Source organism: Monodelphis domestica, chromosome 6, assembly GCF_027887165.1.
Source record: "Monodelphis domestica isolate mMonDom1 chromosome 6, mMonDom1.pri, whole genome shotgun sequence".
Lineage (NCBI taxonomy): Eukaryota > Metazoa > Chordata > Mammalia > Didelphimorphia > Didelphidae > Monodelphis > Monodelphis domestica.
Genome location: NC_077232.1, coordinates 106387596 through 106404204, shown reverse-complemented (window position 1 = coordinate 106404204; position 16609 = coordinate 106387596). Strand labels below are relative to the sequence as shown.

Genomic DNA, 16609 nt, shown 5'->3' with positions numbered 1-16609 from the left:
TTTAAATGGATGCTTGAGTATTTTGATACTTTTCGGTGAAGGTTTTGCCTACCATTGAAAAGTGTCTGACTTTTAAAATCAGCTGACTCAGAATTAGTTCGTTTAACAGACCCAGGCTCTGTCAATTAATGAATTGATATCAACCTGTGATTAATAAATGTTTAATGAAGTGAATTGAACTGAAATTGAAACTAAGGGAAGTCTCTAGTGGAGTTCCAAGGAGCTGTGTCCTTCAACCTATCCTATTCAACATCTCTGTTGATGACTTTGGATGAGGATATAGATGGCAAAAAATGATTGGTTTAATCTGACAAAATCAAATTTAACAGGGATAAATCTCAAGTTAAGTTCAAAGAAAAGCAACTAGGCAGGTAGAGCATTGGAGAGATATATTTAGAAAGTAGTTCTCTTGAAAAAGGATAGGGAGTTTTAGTGGGCTACAATCCTAATATGTATCAGCTGGGTACTATGTGCTATGGTAGCCAAAATAGCTAATTAGGTCTAAAGATAGACTAGTAGTAGTTGTTGTTGTAGCTGTAGTATGGTGTGATAGTAGTAGTGTGATGCTCCAGAGGATCATCATGGTTCAGAGGTGACCCCAGGTTTTCAAACTTAAAAATTTCCTTATCTAATATGTTCATTTTATACTTTTGGAAACTGAGTCCCAGAACACAGAAGTTATTTATATAAAGTTATATCGCCAACTAAATAGCAGAGCCAGAATTTAAACCCACATCTTCTCATTCCAGATCTGCTGACTTTCCAAATACACTAAACATCACCATGATACGCCTCAGGAAATTCGGTATCTGGTTCCATTTCTGCTATGCCTGTTAACCTACTATGATTTTTGTTAAATCACTTCACTTTCTTGCACTTCTTTTTCCTTACATGTAATTTACAAGGGGGTTGAGCCTAAATGGTCCCTAAGGTTCCATCTGCTCTAATCATTATGAGTCTGGTGAAGTAAACTGTGCTAGCACTTACCAAGGAAATAGGTCCTGGAACTTCTCCACTTCTAGTCTTGGTTCTGCCCAATCAGCTTGCACACTACACTTACCTACCTGGGGGAAAACAGCTGGGAGTAGTGGCTTTGTTATGGGGGGCGGGGAGGGATATTCCAGTGTTAGTCACTGATGATTCTGTTAGGGATTGCTCATCTGTAAAATGAAGATGATAATAATAGCATCTACCTCCCAGAGTTGTTAAATGGATCAAATGAAATAGTATTTATAAAGTGCTTCGAAGACCTTAAAGTATAATATAAATGCTAGCTACTATTATTGTATGAGGATCAAATGAGATAATATATTTAGAGCTCTTTGCAAAGTGATATAAATATTAGATTTTTTCATCTTGTTTAGATTTAATTCTATGAAGAAAAATTAAAGGACCTAGAAGTTTATGGTGTGAAGAAAACTGTTTGCTTGAGTACCTTGTTTTAGTTCAAATTGGGCTAAAGGATAAGAAATCTGAGGACTTTAAAATAGGTCTTACCAACCTCTGACACCCTGAGAGAAGCCCTCAATGGGAGAATTAGAAATAGGTGGATCAATCAGTGATTATTATGTATCTTTCTTTTTAAAAGGTGGAAAGAGGAAGGATAGAAAAATGGAAAGAAAGGAAGTAAATAGTCTTGGGTTCTTCCTTCTCCATTATCCCTACATCCAAAATATGGCCATGTCCTATTTATTTCTTCCTTGGTAATCTTCCCATTTCTCAATACCACCTAGTTTGGCCTTTATCACCTTATACTTACATTAATGCTTATATAAGAGCTTCTGTCTTCTCCATTCCCTACATTCTAAATCAAACTGCATAATATTGCCACATTAATCACTATGTTATGTCTCTTCTCAGAGTCCTTCAGTGGCTGAGTCCCTTATGTCTAAAAGATGAAATCCAAATAGTGTAATCTGGCATTCCCAAGCCCCTCCACAATCTGATTCTCATCTGCCTTTCTTATCTACATCCCTCTATGAATCTTCTATTTAAAAAAAAAAACGGATTGCCCAAACTAGTCCTCAAATATGTTTGGATCTTTCTTTTCTCAGCATCATTGCCTATGCTTTATCCCTTCCTGGACGGATCCTTTATATTTATAGCACATACCTTTTTAATGTTCTCAACTTGGCTTCCTCCCTCATTCAAATATGTTCCATGGATTTACTTGATGTTTCTTGCATACAACATTTCATCTCCTATCTCTGTACCTTGTCACCCCCTGAACCCCATGCCTGGAATGCTTTTCCTCCCTTCCTTTGCCTCTCAGTTCCCTGACTTCCTTTAGGATTCAGCTCAATTCTCACCTTCTATCAAAATCTCTCTCCATTTACCAATCCTTCTAAGGCTGCAACCCATCTTGTTGTTCAATCATTTTTCAGTTGCATCCACCCTTGCAAAGATACCAGAGTAGTTTGCCACTTCCTTCTCCAGCTCATTTTACATATGAGGATACTGAGGCAAACAGAGTTGAGTGACTTGCCTAGGGTGACACAGCTTTATCTGAAACCAGATTTGAACTCAGAAAGATGAGTTTTCCTGACTCCAGTCCTTACACTTTATCGATTGAACCACCTAGAATATATCTTGTGTGTACCTAATTGTTTATGTGTTGTCTCCCCCATTCAAATATAAATCTCATGAGGGCAGGGATCTTTTTTTTTTTTTGTCATTCTTATGAGGGCACATTGACTGAATAACTCCCATTCATTTTATCTATTCTTCAAGCCTCTCCTCTGATATCACTTCCAAAGGCATTCTCTCCTCCCTGTCTGCCTCCAGCTTCATGGAATCTTTCTTATCTCACTCCATTCATTTGGCATTTCCATACATCCTGGAATTATTATCTTCTCTGGTGCATGTCTTTCTGATGCTGCAAGTGTAATATACCAGTGATATTCTTTTTTCCATTAATATGTCCCTAGACTCAGCTCCCTGGTTCCCCCTTCTGGTTTTCCATTGCCACCACGTCTCTGGAATGAAATTTAACCAGGTACTGAGGACACAGCCAAAATGAATTAACAACCCCTGACTTCAATGACTGTGTATGCAACTGGGAAGATAATTTTTGCCTGGAAAAGTAAAAAAATAGATAATTTGAGGAAGAGGAAAACATCATTATAAAAGGCTTCTTGTAGGAAATAGCACATGAAGCAAGCCTGGAGGGAAGCTGAGGGTTCTAAGAGTGAGGAAGAAGATAAGGTTCATTCCAGGCATATAGGACAGCTGTTTCAAATGCATGGAGAATTGAAATAAAATACTTAGTTTGGAGAATAGCAAGAAGGCCAGTTTGAATGGGACATATTTTAAATGAGGAGAAGAACATGAAATAAGTAGGGAAATGTGTGGATGGGGTCTGGTTATGAAAGATTTTGAATGCCAAACAGAGTTCTTTTTTTTTTTCCCAGAAGCAATAGGGAGCCATTGGTGATTAATTCTTCAGTAGGGAAGTTACATAACTAGATCTGTGCTTTCAAAAGATTAAAAGTTATAAAAGATGCAATAAAGAACAAAGGTAATGGAAGCAAGTAGGAGACAATTTCAATGGTCAGTGAAGGATCAGAAATCATATACAAAAAAAACAAGAATATTTTCAAGCAGTCCTGATAAAGCACTCTGTATGGAAATGATATTCTTCAGAAACATGGAACAGGGGATTTGGAGTCAGAAGGTATGACTCACAGCCCTGCCATTTATTTGCCTGTGGGCCTTTGGTTTAAGTCCCTTCCCATTTCTGGTCCTGAATCATCTATCAAATGTGGGGGAATAAACTGGATGGTATTTAAAGGTCTTTTCAACTCAAACCCTGTGATCATATAGTGAGAGGAAATAAGATAGAGCTTCTGAAAAGAAATAATAAATAACATTTCTATAAAAGCATTAAGATTTGCAAAGCATTTTACATATATTAAGTTATTTGATCAATGATCCTATGAATTAAGTGCTATCATTATCCCCATTTTACAAATGAGGAAACTAAAACTAAGACAAGTTAATGAGTGACTCAGTGTCACACAGCAAGTAAGAGTCTGAGGCAGGATTTTAACTTGGATCTTCCTCACTCCAGGTTCAGTTCTTTATCCATTGTGCCCCAGATATGAAGAATGATAGTTGAGAATTCTTTATGTGGAAGAAGGACATACATATTAACAGGTGGCAAATCCTATCTAACACTCTCTTGTCAGTTCCACACTCTTTCCCCTCTTTTAGATACAGTCTATAATTATTCTAAAAGCCAGTATAAAATTTCAGCTTTCTTAAAATTTCTCCTTACTTTACTCTGAAAGGCTCATACTTCTTTGTGCCTCTGCATATACCTCCCAGGGCAATTAGGTCCTAAAATATTGTGATCAGTAATGAATATAGTTCTCCAGGTGAGGTACAGAGCTAGTAATTAAACAGTAGTAATTCCATCCTGCTTGATTTATATTTGGCTCTCCCAGTAATGAAACCCAGTGTTCCATTTTGCTCTTTCATGGTGCCAATAGAATTGATCTTTAAGGATTATCCTTTAAATCTGTGGGGTTTTGTTTGTTTGTTTACTTTTGGCCATTCCAGGTTATGGATGGTTTTCTTTTTTCTGCATATTACAAATGCATTTGTGATTTCTTCATTCACAAAATAATTAAAAGCTACTGGCCAAATACTAATTCCAAGATTACAGATACCTGACAGGCATTCTACTGACAAATACCACTGTTGCCAAATCTCGTTTTGGGTTTCCTTGATGAAAGCTCAGAAGTTCTTGGCTCAGTACAAGGTTTGGATGGACAATTCCTATTAAAATCAAACAAGAATTAAAGGACTTGAGTACTAGACAGCCAAATGAAAAAATAATTTTTAAGTTTTTAACAATTCTGAAACCACTTCCCAAGTTAAAAAAAAAAATCTAAAGCCCCTTTTCTTTGTAAGTAGGAGGTGTTTGTGATATGTTTCATATACTAACAAAGAAAAAAAAAACAAACAATACAACTGAATCCAAGTCACACTTTTGATAAAGAAGTTTTCCTTTGGATCAAAAACATAAGTTTTACAACCCTCAGATAATCTTCTGGATCTTTAGGCTCAAGATCTATGTGATTTTGTTTTGTTTTATTTTTTAATATTTCCTTTTCCCAATTACGTGTAACAACAATTTTCAATATATATTTTCCAAAATTGTAAGATCCAAATTGTCTTTCTCCCTCCTTTCCTTCCCTCCTTCCAGCGATGGTAAGCAATTTGATCTGGGTTATACATAAATCTTTGTGATTTTAAAGAATAATTAACAACTTCCATTTTCACATATAAAAACAGTTCAGTTTTTATATGCTCAGTTTTTCAGAGAGTCAAAAGCTAATCAATCTTGTTCTCAAATGCTAATACTAGCAATTAAAAATAATATTAATTGAAATACTCCTAGGGCCATAAAGTCTACCCTCCCCCAACTCCCTTACTTTAACCTCATGGCAATACCAATTTAGATTACTAATTAGTGAGTCGCCCTTTGTCTGATCAATCTTTGGAAGGGAGAGTTGGCCTTTAAAACCCAACAGAGAGCTGCAGATGGCCAATGCACGTTGAGGAAGTCTGTGTGCCAGCATCCAGGATGTTTATTTCACCTGGTAGACCAAATGTGACAGGGCATTTTATTTACAGTGTGAATATTAATTTTCTTTCTTTTTTTTTTAGTGGAGAAAATTCAGAGCTCATTTGTATTGTTGTAAAAACTTGTAAATATGCCCTGTAGGATAAATAATATTCAAAACAACATCCTAATTAAAAGGAAAACTGAGTTGTCTTGCACAATAATATGAGGGCACATAAATTGTAAATAAGATACATTGTGAAAATGAAAAAGACGGGCTGGATAGGAACGGAATGAAATAAGATTTTGAGCTGGGCTTTTGAATGAACACAAATTGTAAGATAATGTCTCATTGAACAATAAAAATAAACAACCATTGGCAAAGAAGTAATGGAATTTCCTATGGATATCTTTTTTTATCTTAATATAATTTTCCCTAGTGGCTCCTCTATAGTCCTTTCTCTCTACCTTTGTCCAGTCACTAGTATTTTCATTGTTGGTGTTACTCAAGTGCTAACATAAACCCAATAGAAAATGCAAAAAAGTGGAACAACAGACCCATAAGAAGCATAATTGCACCCCCAACAAAAATGTCCAGAACTGCAGTTGTCCCTAATCCCATTAGTTTTTGGTGTGGAATGGGATGGAGGCATCTACTAAGCTCACCAGCCCTGGATTCACCAACAAACTAAATGTATCCAAAAGGAACCATCAAAAAAGAAACAAAATGAAGGTAACTGGAGGGGGGATCATGGTATGGTGTCCTATGAACAAAAGATGTTCCCAAGGGTTTGGCTCTTTAAGGGATGGACTGTCACACCCCCACACTGTTAATAAGTTCAAGAGCTTCCAAAAGGCTGAACATAAGAAAGATTTGACAAAACAAGAGAGGCTCAGAATTATGAGGCTGACGTGAATATTTCCCCGCAATGAAACCTCCTCTGACCCCCTCAGTTGAAATTATTGTCTATTTTCTCATCTTTGCTTTGAGGAAAGAGAGATCTTTTCCCTTCTAGCATTCAACTTTTTATTATATTTATTTACATGCTTACTGTGTTTTTCGTCCAGCATTCCCTTGAGGGCAGGGGATGTTTCAGTTTTCTTTTTACATATCCAATGTCTAGTTTAGTGCCTTTCACATAGATTTTATATATATATATATAAATATATGTGTGTGTGTGTGTGTGTGTGTGTGTGTGTGTGTGTGTGTATATATATACACCTGTTGAATTGAATTGAATTGAATTCCTTTTAGCCACAGAGGGCTCTTAGCAATTTATTCCTAGTAGATGTGTATATCAAGCATTTGTTTCATAGTCTCCTATGTCAGTTTTCCTAGGTTTTGTGAGACGACATACTACCAAAAAAAAAGGTATAAACAAAGTTTCTTTAATTGTGGAGAGAAGACAGACCAATGATAAAGAGTAAAAATAATAATTTATTTCTACATCCTCAAGGTTTACAAAGGTTTTTTTTTTCCTTATAATACCTTTGAGAGGTAGGAAGTATTGTTATCCCCACTTTATAAATGAGGAAACTGAGACCTAAAGAGGGGGAAATGGCTTGCCCATAGCCACACAATTAGCATGCAATAGCAACAGTACATAAAGCTAAGGTTTTTGTCTCTAGCTCAAGGGTCTTTACTGTTTCTGTGTGGTACAAGCTAATGCTCAAAGAGGTTTTTTTGTTTGTTTGTTTGTTTGTTTACTGCATGTGAAGGGTAGAAAGACAAAATAGAGAGAAGTGAGGCTGAGCAGAACAACAGACAAAATTTAATTTAGCTGTTCAACTTTTTGCAAGTCACTACAAATTTCTCTGCTCCAACTTCCTTCTCTGTAAAATGGGGGTTGGAGGGATGAATTGAATAATCTTTAATACATGTGCTCCCTAGCTCCTTGTGTAACTTTGCCATCTATCTTAAACTGTAAGCTTCTCAAGGGCAGGTTTCATGTCAACTGATTATATTCCCCTCTCTGAAAATTGGGGGGGGAGGGGCAACTGTCTAGTCCAACTCGTTGTCCAACCTTTTCGAGTGATCAGAGGGCAAATTCAAGCTTTTTGTGACCCCACCCCACCCCCAAATTACTGGAGAGAGTTGAGGGAGAAAGTGCTTGCTTTAGGCTTCTGGAGAGAGGGGTGGAGCATGCAAAAAATGTCTTGGGGGCTAGAAAGAGGGGAAATAAAGCAGTTCTGGCTCTGCACATGTGCTTTCTCTTCACCAACAGCCAATGCTGGTGTGCATGGTCATGAGATCTTTCAACAAGAGACAACTTTTGTCTTTCTTTGTAGTTACAGCTTATTGAAAGCATTTACTAAATGTTTGTTGTTGTTGTTATAACTAGAGTAGTTATATATAACAATGAGAATTTTGCCTTGGGATGGCAACCCAGGAAGGTATGCACCCTCCCACTTCAGTATCCATCCAGAAAAGAGAAAGTCTAAGTTCCAAGATAAGGAACAGATGAGCACAGGATCTACTGGAGAGATGCTTGCCTTAAGACCAAGTGAAGACTTAGAATGGGGATATAATAGTTAAAAATGGGGTCGCTGTTTATAAAAATTAAAATTAAACTATGAGTCAGTAGGCTGTTTAGTAGCTTTATTTACAGCAAGGTACAAATATTAAAGTGGGAAATATAGGAAGGAGGTAGAAAATATAACCTAGCTAAAAATATCCTAAATCCTAATCCTAGCGCCTCCAGACCACAAATGCAAAAGAGTGTCTCCAGTCAATCATTCCAACAACCAAAAACCGTAGTTATCCTAGTGCCAAAGAGCCAGAGCTGCAGAGTCCCTCTTCAGCCTGAGTCTCCAATGCAGGAAGCCAAATCTTCACCAGAATCCAAAGTCTGGATCAGGAAGCTGAAATCCAAAGAGCCAAAAGACGCTGAAAATTGCTGAGAACCTTCAGCACACACAAGTCCAAGATCTCCAAGAATCACCCAAGTTCAAATTCCCGAGGCTAAAAGCAGCCAGGAATGAAGACCCAGAATGAATTCATCTCTCTCAGGCTCCTGCTTACATGCAGTGTCCTCCATCCATCAGCGCTCCTCCTCTCAGGAGTCAATCACAGTCTTTCAATTTGCCTGGGTTGGGAGGGCAGTGCTTGTGATCTTTGAAGGTGTGAATTTTCTTTATTAGTGACTTACTAACTGTTAAGTAGGGGTACTCCAAGTTCTTGATTGATTAACTTAAAAGAGACAAAGGGAATTTAAAGAATTCCCTTTCATAGGAGGGAGGGCCAGCTTTTGAGGAATACTGGAACAAACAGCAATTAGAGAGGTGGTTCCCTAGCCATGACCCATGAGGGAAAAGGGAAGCACGTAAGGATCCAAGGATATCCAAGATGCTCCTGGGTAGTGCAGACAAAAGAGTAGTCCAACTTCCAGACAGACCCAGGAAGAGCAATGGGCTAAATCAGATCATGGTACAAGGTATTCACCCATCACTACAACTTAACTGATTTTGCCATAGTTGGAAAAATATCAACAGTTCTATTATTATGCTAGTTAGAAGCTCTATTGATATCTAATAATATCTTATATAATGAATATCCTTAGGCAATGTATATATGAGAAAGGGAGAAAGATTTAATTTCCTCAAAATGTGGTTGGTTACAGAAAGGATTACTTTTTTTTCAAGCATCAGTGAATCATGTGGGAAAGCGCTCAAATTTTTTTCACAAAATCTTCCATTAAATAGGATAAGTATGTGTAATGATAATGTGATCTGTTCACAGTTTTGATTTAAATGATATCAAGATCAAGGATGAAAACACATCCTTTCAGAGTAGTCCCAATAGCCAGAGAGTTGGTAAAGAGGCTACAGCTGTAGAGGAACTAAGCCAGTATCCCTTCCCCATCAGTAGGACTCGGTTTGTGAATAATCACACTTTAAATATATCTCTATCCCTATAGCCACTATTTCTATATTATTTTTTTTTCCTTTTGTAAGTGATAGAGAATTTCAGTTTAGGCTTTTATACTCTGGGAATTTTTTTAATTCCTTAATTTGATGAGTCCTTTTCTGTTCTGTTCTTCCAACAACAACAAAGGACTTTGCTTTCTTAGAATGGGATAATGCTTCCCAACTCATTCAAGGATGCTGACCCCTTTCATATACCTCACATCCAGTTCCATATATGAGGGTACTCATTGACTGAGAAAACAGATGATAACAAAAGCCTCAAAATCCAGTAGAGCTTTAAGTCAATTCATATCCATCCCAATAGAAACTCCTTACATTTGGAAAATGAGATGCCTGTGTAATTTATTCACTTTACAGAAGCTGTTTATGGAATTACATGTGGACTCACAGTCTCTTTGTTTATACTTTGTGGCCACACGTTGGAAATAACTTATATAGTGAAAACAGCCCAGGAATCATGAAGCTTGGGTGAAGGTCCTAGATCTACCTAAGGAAATTGCTTCAGCTCTCTGAATCTCATTTTCTTCAGTAAAGGAGGGGATGGGGTTAAATTCTAAGATCCTCCTAAATGTAAAATTATGGAGTATCATGTATAACAATAACAAAAAGAAAAACTGTGGGGTAAAATATGGGAGAGAAATTAAATGTTCTCTAATGTCTATTATGCCTGAAAAATTCTGTAATATCTTGAATGATGAGAAAATTAGGAAATGAGGTTAAATTAATAAAATGAGGGAATGAAGTCAAATGATCTCTAAAATCACTTCTACATATAAAAGTCTATAATCTTTCAAACATTTAAAGAAAAAACAAACATTTCATATCCTGATGGACATAGAGTTAGAATAAGAATTAACATGCAATTAATAATGTCATTTAAAGTAATCATTCAATATTTCTATTAGAACTATGATTAGTATATGGAACTTCCAGTGAAGAAACCCCCCTGCATTCTTATAGACTTTCATAATTTTGAATATGCTTTAGTATACAATCAATAATGTGATTTGATTATAAACTCTGCTCTATAGGCACTTTCAAGAATATTTTTTATGTAGTGGTGAAGGACTTTCTCCAAGCTTGAATTTTCCAGGTCACGATTTCTACAGGGGTCCTTTGATTCCATTATTCTGGATAACCTTGGCATATTCCATTGCTGATTTGTAAGGAAAACGGGGTAGAGCTGGATTGTCAAAATCAACATAGTAGAGGCCAAATCTAAAACTATAGCCGTCAGTCCATTCAAAGTTATCCAGAAGAGACCAGACATAGTATCCTTGAAGATTGACTTCATCAAGATGGATAGCTGTAATTTCAAACAAAAAAAAATAATACTTAGATAAGATTTAGATAGAAAAAATACTTTGCATTCATGTCATGACTAAATGTTTAGGAAAGACATATTTTTTGTAAACAAACATCATCTCTTTTGGTTCTCACAAGAGCCTAATATAATAGAAACTAGAGATATTATTATTATTGCTATTATAGATGATAAAACTGAATCTCAGAGAGATTAGATACCCATGGTCACCATTTTGTGTCAGAAGCAATATTGAAACCTAAATCTTCCTGACTCCAAGTTAAAAGATTCTTTCATTTTACTTTGTTGCTTCTTTAAATTAGGTTTCATGAGAATGGGATAGACAGAATATATATTGAAGTCTTCAACTATCAATCAACTCAGCAATTGTGAAGCATTTAACTATATGCCAAGTGTACTCTCTAAGGTGCTGGGGACTCAAAGACAAAAAAGAAATACTACTTACCTTGCATTCCACTATGGCAAATAACTTGTATACATATATAATATTTCAAAGTGCATGAAAAGTAAATATGGTGGAGGAGGGTGACTAATAACTGGGCAGATCAAGAAAGCCCTCAAGCAGGACATGGCATTTGAGCTGAGTTTTGAAGGAAGCTACAGTTTCTAAGAAGGGGCACAGAGACAATGTCACATATAAAGAACAGCAAGGGAAACAGCTTGGCTTGAATGTGGAGTGTTTGAAGGGGAATAATGTGTAATAAGCCTGAAAAAGTCATCTAAAGACTACAGAGGAGCTTATATTCTTCCTACCCTTGGCCATATCCCTTGTCTTGGCTGCTTGACTACTCAGTGTCTGAATGAGATAAAAGTCAATAATTCCATTTGTTCTGATGAGATGAAGACCCACCAGGCCTTGCCATCTGCCCTGCCTTTATGCCTGTCATTCCCCTAACACTATCATCTTAACTACTTAAGTAACCTAAGGACCTCCGGGCTTTGCCATCTGCCCTACCACTGCTTCTTTAGGAGTAATGGGCTTTTCATCTACCCAGCAGCTGACCTTTCTTTCATATGTTGTCTCTCCCATTTATCCATGTGAGTTCCAAAAAAGATGGGACTATCTAGCTTTTTTTTTTTATTTATGCTCAGAATTCTTGGCACATAGTAAGTGCTTAATAAAGTTCTTTTCATTCATTCATTCTTTTAGGCTAAAGGAAACAACTAGAGCTCTTTAAGCCAAGGGATGAGATGGTCAGTCCTGTGTTTTAAAAAAAAATCCCTTTGGTAATTATACAGAAAATTGATTAGAGAGGAGAAAGACTTGAAGCAGGGAGGCCAATTAGAAAATTATTGAATAGACAAGCTATCGGGAGGGACCAAAACCAGGGTGGTAGCTAAATAAATGCAAAGAAAAGGATAGGCGCAAAAGATTTTGGGGGGGAGTCAAATCCACAGGAAAAGGTAACTGGATATGGGGGGGTGGGGGTTAAGGAAGAGTCGAAGGTTGAGAGGGAAAAATTTATGATGTAGGTACTGAATGCTGAGAAAGGAAAGAGAATGGCACAGAATCTACAATGACTACTAAAAGGATCTAAACTGGATTCAGCCAGATTCAACGATCCTCTGAAGGAAGAGAGGTTGCAAGTGATGGCAACAAAGGGAAAATTCTGGAGGTGGCAATTAAGAACAGGTCATGAGAGTCAGGTCTAGAGCAGGGGGTCCTGAGCTCAGATCTGGTCTCAGACATTTCCTAGCAGTGTGACCCTGAGCAAGTTACTTAACCCCCATTGTCTAGCCCTTGCTGCTCTTCTGCCTCAGAACCAATGGACAGTATTGATTCTAAGACAGAAAATAAGTGTTTAAAAAAAAGTCACACACCTCTTCTTCCTCTTGACTGAGAGTGTGTGTGATTGGGGGGAGGAGGGATGGGGAGATTGGGAGAAAGAGCATCTAGTGCTAAGAAGGATCATCAAGGATGGATACAGGATCTCCCTGAAAGAGGCAGATTTCTGAGATCTTGACTGAGGTAGAGTTTGTTAACTGGGAGGTTCTAATGGAATGGAAGCAGGGAGGCGGACATAGATTGCAGTGGAATAAGGCTAAAATGGATAGGGAAGAAAGTGAGAGGAGAGTTAGGAGGAGGAAAGTACTTTTGCCTCAGCTACCACTAGCTTTGAATCTCAAGGGCAATGAAAACAAGGCAGAAGGTATGTAATGTACCACTTTTTAATTGCTTCACTAGAGCTTAGGAGGTATGCATTATAGTACCACTTCTCCATAAATAACTGTGCCACCTTAGGCGAGTCACATTCCCCTCTCTCTGAACCTCATTTTGCATGTTTGTAGAATAAAATAAGAAGACTCAACTGATACTCTTTAGGGTCCTTTCCAGAGCTAAGATTTCACAATTAATTCTAGCTATGTTCCTTAAAATCTTGTATACAAATCAACATTTTTTAGATCAAATCCCATTTCAAAAACACTAAAAAGACTTTGCCAGCTAAAGGAATCCCATAGGAAAGCTTTCAGTCAAGTGAAGAATCACTCCATAACCTATTGTTATATAAACCCTGACTTTTCACCCGTCAGCTTTCCTAAAGAGGTACACCTGTAGTTTCCCACTCCTCACAGCCTCCAGATCTTTTGAAAGAATTTTCCTTGAGTATCATGCAGATTTCACAGATGAGCAGTTCATAACAGGTTAATTAACTCACATCCTCTTTCCATTTGTGCTTGTTGGAGGCACACAAAGTCTTTGGCTTAGCAAGTGTCTCATGCATGACCTCAAGGAAGATATGAAACAAAATGGGGGGGGGAGGGGTTGGCCTCTCTTGACTAAAGTATTGTTTGAAGATGGAAAACATGATATCCATTCATACTAGCCAAGTTTGAAGGGAAAGGGAACATGCATTGGATATTCCTTCTTCTCTTCTGCATACCGATTTTCCATGTCTTTTTGCTACTCCATCATTCTACCTTCCCTGAGACTATCTGAAAATAAAGGAGCATACTGGGAAGAGAACTGGATCTGAGACTTAATTTAAGCCCCCTGCATCTCTCAAAGAATCGAAAATGACAGCATCTTGGTGTACAAAATCCCGAACATAACAACTGCCTTTGATCTTTCTGGTTTTTCAAACCGCTCACAGGAGAATCCGCATCATGCCCCCCTCCCTGCCTCTGTCATCAGGTCTGGAGCCGTATTGCTCAATAGTGAGAGTTGCCAGTGATAGAGCCAGACAGTTGCTGGAAACACGCGCAATACCATTGATCAGGTACAAAAGCAGTGATTCATGTGCTAAACTCTGGGATGAAACAAGGCTGCTCCTGCCTCAAGGAGGGGACAAAAAGGTAATCTTGACAGTCTCATTGTTAACTGTCAGGGTTCCACAGCAGGCACAGAAGCTCCGTTCTGTGAGAGCAGAGCCCAGCTCTCTATTTTCATTCTGGGAATGCTCAGGTAGAAGGCATCCCTGAGTTAGGTGGAGGCTAGAAAGCAGCCCACTGGAGCAGGCCACAGTGCTGGGGAAGATCACAAACCTACTCAGGAACCTCCACGCCTCTCTGCATTCAATCTCTTTGGAAAGGAAGAGAAGCATCATCATGTGACCTGTCAGTGTGATTTATGAGGTCCCAAAATCTTGAAGAATAGAAGAAAAAAAACACTTTTGTGTGTTCAATCTCCTCCTCCAGCCAGGGTTGAATGCAAAGATAACAGAGACTGACAGGGATGATTTTGGGAACAAAGCAAAGTGGGATAAATATGATGAGCATCATGGTCTCTGTGTTGTGTATCCTGCTTTTGGCTATAAGGCAAGGAGGGAAAAGTCAGCAAGTTAGAAATGAAAGCTCATATTTCCATAGTGATTTACTGTTGAACAAAGAACTTTTCTATCCCATCATGGACAGAGGAAACAGGGAAGAGGAGAAGAAATGCATTCAATTTCTTCCATTCCATGATGGGGAGAGTGGTGGGAGTAGTACTATGATTACTAGGTCAGTCAATTTTACTTAATTTTTTTTTATTAAAAGAGAAGGATAAAAAAAGAAAAATGAAATGAAATGAAAGAGAAGGATGGAGCAACTAACTACATTTTAATCTGGTTCAAGTCACACCTGGAAGTGTTGTGGGACACAGATGGCCGGCAGCATTTGATCCCTTCCATCAAGTAAGCAGAAGAGCCAAGATTCAAGCCTAGGTCATCATGAGATTATATCATGCTTCCCCCTCTCAGCCTCTAATCAAGATGACAGCAGAAAAATATCTGCCCGGCACACACAAGTGCCTTGCTCCTATGTGGGATTCTTGGTAAGACCGTCCCAAGTATAATGAATCTCATGCCAATGCTGTGATTAAAACACAAAACACATTAGGAGCTCATTATCTCAAGCCCGCACCATCTCATGACTCCAAGAATGGAAAACAGGAGTCCCTCTGCCAGGCTCGACAGGGATTTGTTTCACAAGCGTTGCCCAGGATGGGTAGTCCTTGGTCTCCTGATGACACAGAATGGGGCTGCCAGTCCATGGACCCAAACTCCCTTAAAAAGAAACACTTGGGAAGAAAGAAGCATTTTCCCACAAATAAAGAAGAAGAGGTTGAAGTGGTGGCTGTGAATGATCTTCGAAGTTCTCCCTAAGGGAGAACAAGACCTGAGGCCATCCTAGACCCTGGGAGTCAGCCATCCCTCAATTCTACCACAACATCTATGTCTAGGTTAAAACACACATCAAGCTTAGGCAGCCCTGAAGTGGAAAGAAAAGAGGTTAAAAGGAGGGATGGAGGGCAGGACTTGGGGGAAGGTCAGGGAGTATATAGTTACCATTATTAGTGGCATCTTCATCATCATTTTACATAGCTAAAATTTATTTAACCCACGAAGGCTAAAATGCTTTACATGGGTCTCATCTGTTCTTCACAACAGCTCTTTCAGATATTTGCTATTATTATCCCAATTTAGCCTGTATGGAAACCAAGTCAAAAAGATCTTAAATGACTCACCCAGAATCACACAGTTAGTAGCATCTGAAGGTAGGATTTGAACTTGGGTCTTCATGACCCCAAATTCAATGTTCCATCTATTACAGCACCTAATTTGGTAAAATCTAGCTCATTCCTCCTTTCCTTCCACACATATTTCAGTCTCTCCCATTTATTTCTACCACATAGCTACCAAGCAAATCTTCCTAAGACACAGTTTAGACCATGTCATTCCCCAAACAAAAATCTTCAATAGGTTCACAGTACTTATATTATTATTGTTGTTGTTGTTGTTGCAGGCATTGGGAATCCAAAATGATAATTGTCAAACTAACATTTGAAATCAAGTCTTTTGACTTTGAATCTATTTGCCCTTTCCGCTATTCTACTGTCTTTTAAAAAGAATAAAATATAACCTGTCAGTGAAGCCACTGAACAATTTTTTTTCTGACCTACCTTCTCAGGGTCATTTTCACTGATCTTCCCAACCCTGTGTTTCAAACAAACAGTATTGTTGTTCTCTTCAATTTTTATTTGCCCTCTTCAAATTCCAAGTACCTGCTAGACTAAACCCATAGAGGCATCCTTCCATGCCTCTATTTTTTCTTAGTTCAGGGCCCAGCCCTCTAAATTGAAAATTTTCCTTATTACTCCAGCTAAAAGAGATCAAGTGATCTCTTCCATGATGAAAGTTTTTAGCCCATTTTGGACTAATTCTACCTTAATTCATATGTTTTTTAAATTGTTTTAATATTTTCAATTAACAAAATTGCTCTCTCTCTCTCTCTCTCTCTCCTCCCCTACACTCTCCAACCCAAATTGAAAAAAGAAAGAAAAGCAAAATCAAAACCTTTTTAAACAAATA

General features: G+C 38.0%; 1 protein-coding gene across 1 annotated transcript in view; it reads right to left on the bottom strand.

Moving 5' to 3' along the window:
- Positions 1-6989: 6989 nt before the first annotated feature.
- LOC100013732 (cytosolic beta-glucosidase) overlaps positions 6990-16609 on the bottom strand; it is a 134202-nt gene continuing 124582 nt past the window's right edge. The window contains exon 5 of the mRNA XM_007496658.3: positions 6990-10802. Coding sequence (XP_007496720.1) covers positions 10600-10802 — 203 coding nt within the window. The 3' untranslated portion in view covers positions 6990-10599. The remainder of the gene's footprint in view (positions 10803-16609) is intronic.